Source organism: Gymnodraco acuticeps, unplaced genomic scaffold (assembly GCF_902827175.1).
Source record: "Gymnodraco acuticeps unplaced genomic scaffold, fGymAcu1.1, whole genome shotgun sequence".
NCBI lineage: Eukaryota > Metazoa > Chordata > Actinopteri > Perciformes > Bathydraconidae > Gymnodraco > Gymnodraco acuticeps.
In genome coordinates this window covers 1,059,185-1,071,234 of record NW_022992001.1, presented here as the reverse complement: position 1 = coordinate 1,071,234, position 12,050 = coordinate 1,059,185, and the positions used below count along the sequence as shown (strand labels likewise).

The 12,050-nt window shown below is 38.8% G+C and overlaps 1 protein-coding gene across 1 annotated transcript in view; it reads right to left on the bottom strand.

The window, feature by feature from the left end:
- The window catches only part of itfg1 (integrin alpha FG-GAP repeat containing 1), a 223,170-nt gene that overhangs the window by 210,710 nt on the left and 410 nt on the right, over positions 1–12,050 (bottom strand). The window contains exons 2-6 of the mRNA XM_034201274.1: positions 11,873–11,957; positions 11,556–11,689; positions 9,927–9,984; positions 8,542–8,616; positions 8,326–8,420 (exon numbers count right to left, since the gene is read on the bottom strand). Coding sequence (XP_034057165.1) covers positions 8,326–8,420; positions 8,542–8,616; positions 9,927–9,984; positions 11,556–11,689; positions 11,873–11,957 — 447 coding nt within the window. The remainder of the gene's footprint in view (positions 1–8,325; positions 8,421–8,541; positions 8,617–9,926; positions 9,985–11,555; positions 11,690–11,872; positions 11,958–12,050) is intronic.

Genomic DNA, 12,050 nt, shown 5'->3' with positions numbered 1-12,050 from the left:
TGAACAGTTTGCAGGAGGCAGGTACTTGCTTTCAAGCTGAACAGGGCAAACTAACTTAGCGGGAGTGTTTACGTGTTCGGTGTAATGACGTAAAACGTCCTCGACAACTTCTGTAGTCCTATTCAGCCACTTGGTAACAACCATCGTTTTTTCAGACACGTCAACTCTTCAGAAATCACCAGCGGGGTCACTGCTGATGTATTTCATGTCGTAGAACAAAACGTGATCCGTCTCTTAAATTTGTGTCAACCACAGACCTTATTTCAAGCTATTTTCCTAAATCCTATGGAGAAATTGCATTGACTCTGAGACCAGGGAACTTCCGGGTTTTAGGACTCGTCACTGCACCACTCTACTGTTCCAGGTATTAGGACATAAACTGAAGTACTGGAATACAACCTCTGGGGACATAACAAATCTGGACTATGTTTTGAGCCAATCCATCTTCTAGATATATTTGACTGGATATATGGTACAAATGTGTAACTGTTGGTAATGCTACAGGAACTATCAGAGGATTGCCAAGGTCAGTATGATACATTCTCTAAGGTCCATTTCTGTACAAAATATCACCGCAATCTATCCAATAGTTGTGATAAAAATGTTTCAATTTGGACCAAAGTTGTGGGCATACCAACTGATATTGTCATGGATACAGTCATTCTCCTAGTCTGGCTTTTTTTGTATGTTTGATAGTTTGCCTGTGTATGAACACGTTGGTAGTGCAGGTTGGCTTGCATTTACAAATACCTCAGGTATGTAGGTTGTTGTAAATTTAGCAGAATTGACTCGCATCAATATTCAGAGCTGCACTTTGTACACGTCCATTGTACAGTTTTCTTCTTGACAAGTAGGGTTTGGAACCGAAACTCGGTTCCAGATGAGAACCGATAAGAAAATGCCGAGTACCGGGTACCCATACAAAATACACAATTTCGGTTCTGCTTAACGGTTCCTAAGCGCGGTAGACCCTGTATTCCAGCGGGTCCATCTGCATCGCGGCGCTGCGGTGACCCGGTGGAATACAGGGCGGACCTGGGGAATCACAGAACGGCCGGTCGTCAGCGGGCCGTTGACGGCCGGCTCGGTACGCTGACGACCGGCACCGCCCTTATTTTTTTTAAACGGCATCATGTAAGTTGCGCTGACAGGCGACAGAGGTCCACAGTTGCCCCGCAGCGATGCCCCCCCGCCCTCCCGTAGACAGTTCACGAGCTCAGTCACTTCATAACACCAAAGATGGGTCGCGGTAAACGCTCTAAAGTGAGGCTCCACTACACTAAAAAAGAAAAAGACAAGGCACAGTGTAATGCCTGTTAATAGCTTGCCACAGGCATAGCTCAGTTAAAATAAAGCACAGCTATTGTGCAATATATTTGTATTGCATGTATAATTTTTATTTGTAACAATTTCAGTTAAAGCTTAAAAGAAAAAAGATATTTTGTTATCTAAACGTTTGACCTCTTTCTTTTACAATTTTGGAATCGAAACGGGGAATCGATAAGAACCGGAATCGATAAGCAGAACCGGAATCAGAATCGATACATTTCACACGATACCCATCCCTATTGACAAGTGAATATATTTTGGGAGAGGACATGGGGTATGCATCACACCCTCAGGCTTTGGTCACAGTGGTGTGCAAATCAAAGAGGAAATGTTCTGCCTCATTTATTCCCTCTATTCATTTCTCTGCAAAAAAAACCCCCTGCGTTAACCAAAATAAATATGTCGTCTCTTTAGCCCGTTTGTCGCCGTGCCAGCTTTCCTGGAGGCGGAAATGCTACAATCGATATCCCTCAAAGGACTGGCGCATTGCACCAGGCGCTCCTAAAATGTCTGTGAGCTCACTCCAAATATTTATGAAATGGGTAAATGAGAATGTGAAGAACAGCACTGAATGCCACTGACATGTTAATGAAGATGTAGGCTGAATGTAGCTGTTGGTTTCAAACTGTGATATCCTGCACTCAGTTTTGGTAGATAAGACATGTGAAGACTATAAAGAGAAAGTTGTTTAGATATTTGAAAAAGCCTGAACCAATGTTTAGTTTTGGACTTCTATCAGCACTAAATCAGCTTTTTCCTCCACAAACGGCTTGCCCAAGTGGTTTACTTAGTGAGGATAGGAACACTTTACTTTTCATTTGTTTAGAATTGTTTGTTGGTCTGAATAATTCTAGAAATCAGACAACCCAACAGTTAATCACCTAACATAAGGAGACAGGTGGAGGTGGGATTGGCACACCAGAATGGGCACATACCCATTACCAGGAAAGGTCAAGGAAAGTCTACGTACAACTATTGTCATTATACTGTTGGATTATTGGAATCAATTGAACAAAACGATTTTCTTGCCTGCAATTTGGATGATTTCCTTGCATACAATAAGCTGCAGCTGCAGTTTGATTTTGGACCATTTTATCTTTTTATGATATTGCCGCTAAAATATAGTTAATCCCACAAGACAGATGTTATCATTGACGTCCGTTTGTTTTTTTGTGAGAGCTGCACGGTGTCTAATAAAGTTATTTCATCAAGACTTTCAGTGCATCCATGCTTTTGGGCAGTGAATCAGTCTGACGCTGCTTTTTCTTTTGGTCATTGTGTTGTTATATTCATTTTGATGGTCACATTTTTTTATTATGATCTAAAATGATTCTCATCACTGTGAATGCCTTTCTCTGTAATAGTATGCTGATTACCAAAATATCTATTATAAGTTCCTCCCTCTGCCATCCAAATCTCAACTGAATCGCTGTATAATCAATTCTTCTTCTTGGCCACCCTTGTTAGGTGGCAAATCTGTTCTCCTACCCCCACCACCAACAGATTATTAGTCAGGCAATCAACAAGCCACTTCGACACAGAGCTGCTTTAATTGGATGCTGCACAGAGTATTACCATGCCCGTTGCCTAGCAATGGTGGATCCTTATGCCAGTATTGCTGTCTTTGTGCATGTGTTTCTTTCCCAACAAAAATGGAATCTATAATTACTTTCTAATTACTACCTCTTCCCTCAAACAAGTTCCCATCATGCTCCTGAAAGCTTTCTGCCCAGCGGTGCTCTTTCTGAATTGACATGATGTGATATGGCCCCTGCGGGTTACCATGATCTATAACTGGAGATATGTGGGAGAATACTGGGTACCATTCAGCGATAAGGACGTCTCCTGCGGCCATTTGGCTTTGATGATAACAGGCACTTTGGGGGCTATTGAAACACCTGCACACATCAACAATGTATTGTACACATTGGTACCTTCTGGCTGCCCTGCTAAAGCCGTTTTACTGGCTAATTAGTTGTGACTGCGTTGAGAATGACCAGAACAACTATGCCTACAGAGCTATCTCAAATGCTTAATGATGCTTTGCTTTTACAAATATACCAATACAAACACAACCTTTTCCATGGCAACACTATTTGTAATAAATATGAAACCACCTTTATGTAACTTGGCCAAAATTCTGAAGACACTCTTTACTTTTCTAGAGAAAAATCTCATTGGAACAGCGCCATGTAAACTTCTCTTCAGTGATATTTGTCCTGACCGTTGTCCTGTTCTTCCTTACACTATTGCCTCCAGGGAAGTTTGTATGTTATGACCAACGTACAAAAGTCACACCATCAGAAAATGGAAAAAAGCCCCTCAATGTGTGAGGAAAGAGACCAAATCACTGGGAAACAAAAGAGCGTGAACACAAAGCTGTTATGAATGCGTTGCTGTTAGAGACACTGGCTGGAGGATGATGATAGTAACAAAAGAGATTACGAGCCATATGCAGGATGTCGTCGCCAGGTTGGTTGGCTCGAGAGTCCAATAAGCCGGCTAAATGAGGCCTTGACACCGGCCAGGAAACAATTCCAGACTTTTTTTGCTGGCAGTGCTGATGTAGTGAGGCCAGCCAATACACTACCATGGGATTGTTTACAGCGATGACATTGGACTGAGATTGGAGTCGTGACATGGCCCCGAAACAACCCTCATCCGCTTTGGACGTCGCTAACAAAATACCTTACTGTATTACTGTACTGGTGGGTGAGAGAGGGGACACCTAGAGATTCTCATTGTAAACAAAACGTGCAAAATACTGATAGGAACCCTCTATCCCTCTCCATTATAAACACCTATTTATCGTGTCTTGTGATTGACTGTTTCAATGTGTAATTCTAGTTAGTTTCTTCCCTCCCATGTTTATGCAAGTTGCATTTCCAAAGGTTTCACTCTTATTCCCCACAGCAAGGGTTAACTCTGCGTGTCTTAATTAAGATGAATGTGCATATCATTTTATACTCATTCATATGAAACCATTTGAAAGCATCTTTAAACACTCGGAGCCTGAAATAATCTGCAAACTTCTGCTAAAACGTTAACAAACAGTGAAAGATAAGAAACCATGGGTAATTCCAAATACACATGAGTAAAGTATGATAGAAAGAGCCTTACTGAATTTAGTTGTGAACAGTTACAACTTCATAAATCAAATGTTCTTTAAAACAGGTAGTCAAATTAGTAAAATGACCCCTTAAAGTGCTATACATTTACAATTCATCATTTACCCATTCACACCGCATTCATACAGAGTTCAGCTAACTTTCACACACCAAGGATACATCGAACTCACAGCCTTCCGATTGAAAGCCACAGCCGCCCATCCAATGCAATATATTAAACCTGCCCTGCAGCGAGTGTAAGCTTGAACATGCTATTTTTACTTGGTCTTAATTGAGACTGTGGCATCTGCTGAAGTCTATACAGTATGTTGAATGGTTCCAATTTGGGTTGGATGATCATTTTTATTTTCATAGCATCTTATCATGGCCAACAGGAGGCTGCATGGCTCAGCGAGCTTTGAAATAATCTTATCTTTTAAGCAACACATTTAGCGTTAAGTGAATACATATTAAAAAGTTAAAGAAACTATGTGATATGCATCTCAGTTCAAACAATAGGTACCCCTTTAAAAGTCAGTTCTCTGTTCTTGCGAGAATCTCAAGGCATTATGTTCCGTTTTACATTATTGCATCATCTTTAATTTAATAATCCAAACCATTACCATGACCTGAACAACTTTTATAAAATGTAGAGAAACATGTCGGCAAACATAGATTGGACTGAGAACATTGGAGAATCTGGTCACAGATCATGAACAAGAGAAGGCGAACTGGTTTATAATTAAGGATTGAAAATAACTTATAACTGGTGCCAATTAACAGAGTTTAGAAACATCTCTTAAAGTCCAGTAGGGGTCGGATTCAAGAGATTCATCTTACCATACCTCAGTTTTGATGGAAAGTTCAAATTACCTCACTATCAGCATAGGAAAAATTCCATTTTCGATAATCCCTTGAGACGTCTATCCACCATCCAATCATTAATCGGCACAAGTCTATAGCCAGATTATTAAGGTTGAATTAGAAGCCTTATTGACTATGGCTAGCATATTTTTTATAAAATGAAGACAATATGAATCTTTAAAAACATGAATGATAGTTTAATAGCTACCAACCTAAATGTAGCTCAAGCTGGCCATCCATTGAGACCCAGATTGTCTTTAAGAGTCACTTTCTCGCAATCTAAGTCCCACTGATGCTCCTGCCAGTCCTGCTTAGAGGAGCAGGTGGTCACAGCAGACAGTGAGCGGAGCCACGCTGAAGACTCACCCACTGCCTTGCTCACCCCCCTCCCACCCTTTATCTTTCCTTCCATCCATTTCTTTCAAACCATTCATCCTCTCCGACACAGCTTGACTTCTCCATCACTTCCTGCTTGCGTCTGCCTCCATCTGCATGCCCCCATAGAGTGGCAGCCAAAGATTCTGACATCCACCAGATGTACAGTACCATTCACCCACATCGAACTGAACGCAGCTGAACACACTTAATGAGGATGTAATGATCACCGTCCTTGTGCGTTTGTGTGAGTGTGTGTGGGGTGTGTATACATGTGTGGGGGATAGGAAGTAAAAAGGGACTTCCGACACAGACTGACAGGCATTGTGCAGGCCATCCGTCTGATGGCTGTAGAAGCAGTAGAAACCAATGATACCCCAACACAATCCATTCTCTATGAATCTGGATTTGTTTAACCCTCTGATGTCGAATGACTGGCGGCCCCAGCTTAGGATACTGATATGTAATGCAAGTTTGTCAGAAAGAAAGGTAAAGATAGCTCAAAATGAAGGCAAAAAGAGAAAACGGGCGAGGCCACATTTACATGGGTACCTTAACCTCTCACTGCAAGATAGTGGAATGAAAATGGGTTCTATGGATTCCAACAAGTCTCCCCTCTACAAACATGCTCATTTATGCTAATCCCCTGCAGTTAGGGAAAACAATCATGCCATTTTTAGCAACCAGTGTTAATTTTGTATCATACCAAATAGGGTGCATTTAAATGTTTTTTTTGTGGAGTCTCTCAACACTCTTATAATGACATGCATTGGGTATGACCGGTAAACTGAGACTTTTGGATTCAGAGAGCCCAATTGTATTCCACATGTATTAATCCTTATTTTTTTTTTAAAGTAGACTATAGAAAATGTTGAATTCAATCAACTCGATAGTAGAATCTTCCAAATGTCAAAAGTATTTGATGTTTTCAAATGTAACACCAAATCTGTGCCTCATATTGAGGTGTCAAACCAAAAAGTTCTGAAACAACTTTTAAGACACAGCATGTTCAAAGTTCTTACACCCACAAACCTTTACATTTCAATTAGGTGTATAACGAATACATAATATATATTTGAGATTCATGACAAGAACAACTTGTCACACGGTGCTGTTGTGCATCTCAAATGAATTGGAGCATTCATTGATGATCTCCCTCTAATGATCCACTGTCCACAAAGTGTGGGTCTCTAGGTTTAAGTCTGTCAATTTCAATTGGAAGTTTATTGACTTTCTCCTAATCCCTAAATAAATTAGATATGAATTCAAATCTGCTCTGGTTAAACTGTGACAGCCCTGGGAATTAAACCACGGAGCACAAAAAGCTACCTGCAGTGAGTATGACACGACCAAACCCTCTCTGCTTACCTTAAACACGAGGATTAGATTCCAGAGGGGAGAAATCCGTCTATAAGTCTAAATGACAGCGCCACACTCAGTGGGCGCTGGGACAGGAGTGAGAGGCTGTAGAACAAGAGCGGGGTGATTTCCCCATTCACTGGTGAAGAAACTGGCTTTTCCGTTCTCTCTTAATCAACTTGAAAATTGGGGGCATTAACTGTATGTCTTGTCTGGGTAATCTTTGTGCAATGCCAAACGACCTCAACCATTCCCATATATGCACTTAAGAAATATAATAGAAACACACAGACTTCATACAGTATGTTGAGTTTTTTTAAATAAATAACCTGGAAGTCGTCTCAATTAAGAAGAGTATGAACATGTTTGAGCTTACACATTATATAAATAAATGAATCGAAGTTGTGAACTAAAGAGTGCTTGGACAGGAAATTGTTTAAAAAATATATAATTTACACAAGTTTTTTGTAGGTTTATTTTTTCAACAAACTGTCAAGTTTTTTACTATTCAAATTACCATTATTTTAATTCAGCAAGTAACAAATACTGAGCCCTTACTATACACCATTGTTTATGGTCTGCATGTGGGAAATACAAATAGGAAGTAAGCAGGGTCTGTCCCCTAGAGTTAATAAAAGAGGCCCTATTATGCTTATTGGGGTTTCCCATTCCTGTAGTGTTATATAGCTTTTAGTGCATGTAAATGGTCTGCAAAGGCTACAATCCGGAGGTTCCCTCCAGAGGGAATTTCTCTCCCACACACTGCATTGGACTCCTTTGTTTACTTCCATAATATTATGACATCACTATATAACACTCACGCTAGTGCTACAACACATTGCACATGATAGACTAAGGGGCGGGAAATCTCTAAGCGGTTGACCAATTACAACAGTCAACCAGGTAACCAATCAGAGCAGACTGGGCTCTGGTTTCAGACAGAGGGTGAAAAGAGGTACTGCAGCACAGGCAGTATGAGCAAAATAAAGTGACAAAAAGGACAGATGAACAAGCTTGTTTAGAATGAAACTTTGATCTCCGAGTGTGAAATGACCTCTAGTTTAATTTTCTAAGTGATTCCCCCTTCTCTTCCGTAACGACTAGCAGGTAATAACTGCTGTTAAAGGTTTGGACAATAAAAAAGAAACCTGTGTGACAATTGTCTGACCTGAAAATGCATATATGTTGCTAATACTAAAATGTCATGGGTGTTGCTGAAGAACATTAGCATTTGACATTTGTTAAGACATTGCTTTAAAAACGGGTATCCATTTTTAAATCATTGACTCACCGGCAGTTAAGTCCTTGTTGAGGTCGATGAACGCGTTCGAGTGAGGGATGCGCATGTTGACAGCTAAACTCAAAGCATTCCTCCACACTGGAATCCTGAAGCACAGAAAAACCAACAGGCAACAGCAGGATGTCAAATCGAAGATATTTTTAATATATGAGAGTCTTAGGAATAAACATAAGGATTTCAAAATAATGTTGACAATGATTTAACTACCTGTTTGTGACGTAGCATACTTCGGTGACGGTGTTTGTGACTCCAAAAATGTCTGGGATCATGTCCCCATTGAAGCTGTGGGAAGAATTTGACATGAATAAATAAAACATAGATAAAACATACTCGGAATAACAGTTTATTAGACATATACTGTGTATGCTTGTTGGCAATGTCGGAGAGGTGTAGCTCCATCTCTATGGTCACTTTTGAAACTGTTTAATACATAAGGGGGCCAGAAAACATCAGTAGTTTTATCTCATTTTAAACACAATTGGTATATTCAACTTTAAGTCCAGCAATGCACTTTAATTACATTACAGTACATGTTACTTGTTAGACGCTTTCATCCAAAGCGACTTACATACTCAATACTGTGGACAATCCCCACAGGAGCAATCTGGGGTGAAGTGTCTCAGGGACACAACGACATGCTGACTGCAGTGGGGTTTAAACCTGTGACCCCCTGATCCCAACACCAACGCACTAACCACTGCGCCACAGCCCCCCTCGTAAATGTCAGATAATTACAATTTGTATTATATTATGGGCAACTTTCTCAAAAAATATCATTTTACAATAATTGAAAATGTACAACAAAGGAAGTACAATAAGAAAATTACAAATTAAATTAAGATTAAAATATTATATAAACCCACCAATATAGTTTATCTTCAGCTTTCTAACAAACCGTACAAAATATGGGTATTAGTGAACTCTTAAAGCAGACAATGCAGTGTAGCGTATTTTTAACATCCAGCATTCATTTTCTTAAGAACTATTTTTGCAACGTAGCTTTCAATGATTTTGGTTTAAATTTGATTTCACAAGTGTATCAAGTACTGTTTTGTAACTGTTAAAGGTAGGGTATGTACGTTTGAGAAACCAGCTCGAGTGCGCTAGAATTTGAAAATACACGACCGTAAAAATCTGCCACTTCCTCACAGAGCCCCTCCTCCGACACACACAAACGTGCACATGACCAATGAGGGCACGAGATAAGTTTGTGCACAGATGGAAGGCTGACAGGCAGGTAGGCCATCCAGTTACTTTAGCCGGGCCGGCTCAGATGATTGGTCGTGCTTTTTCCAGCACTACGGCTTCCACAGATGATGTTTTTTATGGATTTTTGTCAAAGCACTTCAGATATTCATTGCTATCGGGACGTTAAGAGCATTCCATGGAATATAACAAAAAGTGTATCTCGAGCCGGTTTCTCAAACTTACTTACCCCACCTTTAAGAACCTCATCGAAGAAAAGATAATTAATCATTTTGAACAAATATCTGTGAATTTACATTGAATTATTTCTACTTCAAACATGCAAACTAAACATACGTTTATCAAAAAGCTGAATGTATGTTAACACCATTCAGACTGATACTTACTCCATAACAAGAGGTTGGTCTGTAAAGGTCTTGTTCAGCATGATCCACCCACTCATATCTGCAGATGATGAACAATAGATTCTGAGTAATGCTTAGTCTGACAAAAACATAACAAATATACATTTATATACATTTAAATAAACATGAGTTTTGGCACAACAAAAATATTAAGATGTGCTTTTCTTGTACAGCCTGTCCTCCAGTAAGAAGGAGCCTACAAATTGAGGTGGTACAAAAAGATTTACATTTCTATGTATATAACATCAATCTGCATGTCACTTTGGTACTGACATATTTGTGAAATTAACACAACCAGAGATTTGTTTTCCCTGTATAAAGTTTGCCCATATTGTACTTATAATGTTTTTTTGATCCAGTCATGGAGGGAGTTTTCAAATCTTATACTTGAGTAAAAGTCCTAAGACCTAATTAAACATTTCCAAGTAAAAGTCCTGCATTGAACATGTAACTTTAGCAAAACTATACAAGTATTACCAGGAACATATTAAAATAAGAATTACAAATAATATTAAACACGTTTTTAATTATTTAAAATGATAACGCAGCAAATCCACATTTGAGAAGCTTTAACCATATCCTTTTTGGAAATAAAATGACCAAAATTGTTATCAAATCAGTTGCCAATCATTTTTCAGAAAACTAATAAACGGTTGGGTAGCTCAAACCATGACACAACATTATATGTTATAAGCACTTTGTATGTTTTCTATGTAAATTAATATGATTAGGTGACTTATTAAGTGACTCAAACTCTAGAATATTTACCTTTTACTGTAATTTTAGTAGAGTAAAAATGTGAAAGTGTCACACAATGAAACATTTACATATTAAGAATTTTAAGAGAAAGTTTATAAGTTATACCAGGAACATGTACTTCCAATATTAAAGGTTAAGGTTAAAAAAAATGGACTTAAATTACTACAAAACAATAAGCAAAATAGTTTTTCGGACGACTTATAAAGTGTTGGATAGTTAAAAGTTCTTTATCTTTTTTGTAGGTAAAATATAAATTTGAAAAGTGACTAAAGCTGTCAAATAAATGTAAACGTACAATATTTATCTCTCAATTGTAGTGGAGTAGAAGTAGAAAGTGCCAAGAAAATAAATACTTATAATTTATACTTAAGAACATTTATTGAGTGAATGTACTAAGAAATATTAGAGTCATGTTCTTTTTTCCATGGCGTACATTCTCACCTGTTGCATGAAAGCACAGGTGGAGCTAATTACGTTAACGATGGCCCCACTGTCCAGCAATTAGTGATCGAATGAATCCCACCTGTGGCAAGTCTAACTGTTAAATAGTACTCTATTCTAATGTTCTGTTCAATGTCCCACTGATCTAAGGATAGAGTGTCGTTTTTCTCATACTGATATTCTGAACAATCTGTGCTGTTGTATTTGCTGTAAAGTGTCTCTACTGTAGGCTATTTTTATTATATGTACAGCACTTTGGCTCGACCAAAAATCGTTTATAAATGTGCTATATAAATAAAACTTGATTTGATTTGATCATTTGTACCCAACAGGAAAGTGAATCCCAGAGTACAAAATAACCATTGGCAGAAAAGTCAGCCTAATCTTTCCTAAGTGTTGGCATTAGTGTACCTAATGTCTGGTTGTTTCCCCAGAAGATGGAAACAGTGGTCTGCTTGGAATTCTGGATCTGAGTTGTAAGCAGGACATCCATCTGAGAGTCTCCATCGTAGTCCCCGGGAACCACACCGGTGATGATGGTATCCCTGAACAGGAAGAGGGTCCATTCAAATGAGAGCAAAATAGCTATTCCCTCTTAAAAGCTAAACAATACCACCCTGACATTTAAGTCAGTATTCAGAGAAAGGTATTTAGAACATGATATATTACAAATGAGGTGTACATGGAACATATTAAAAACAAAAACAGTACCAAAAGTGACACATTACCTTGGGAAAATGTCCTTTTTGATGTGAATTTTGGGCTTGAAGTAGGGTATTTTCGAATCAGCCTGGAATATCACCACTTCCATCTCTGAAAAAGTCAACATGGATACAAATTACAGCCAATTCCATCTCCACTGAAATCATTAATTCGTTGTTTTTAAATATAAAGAAAGTGTTAGCA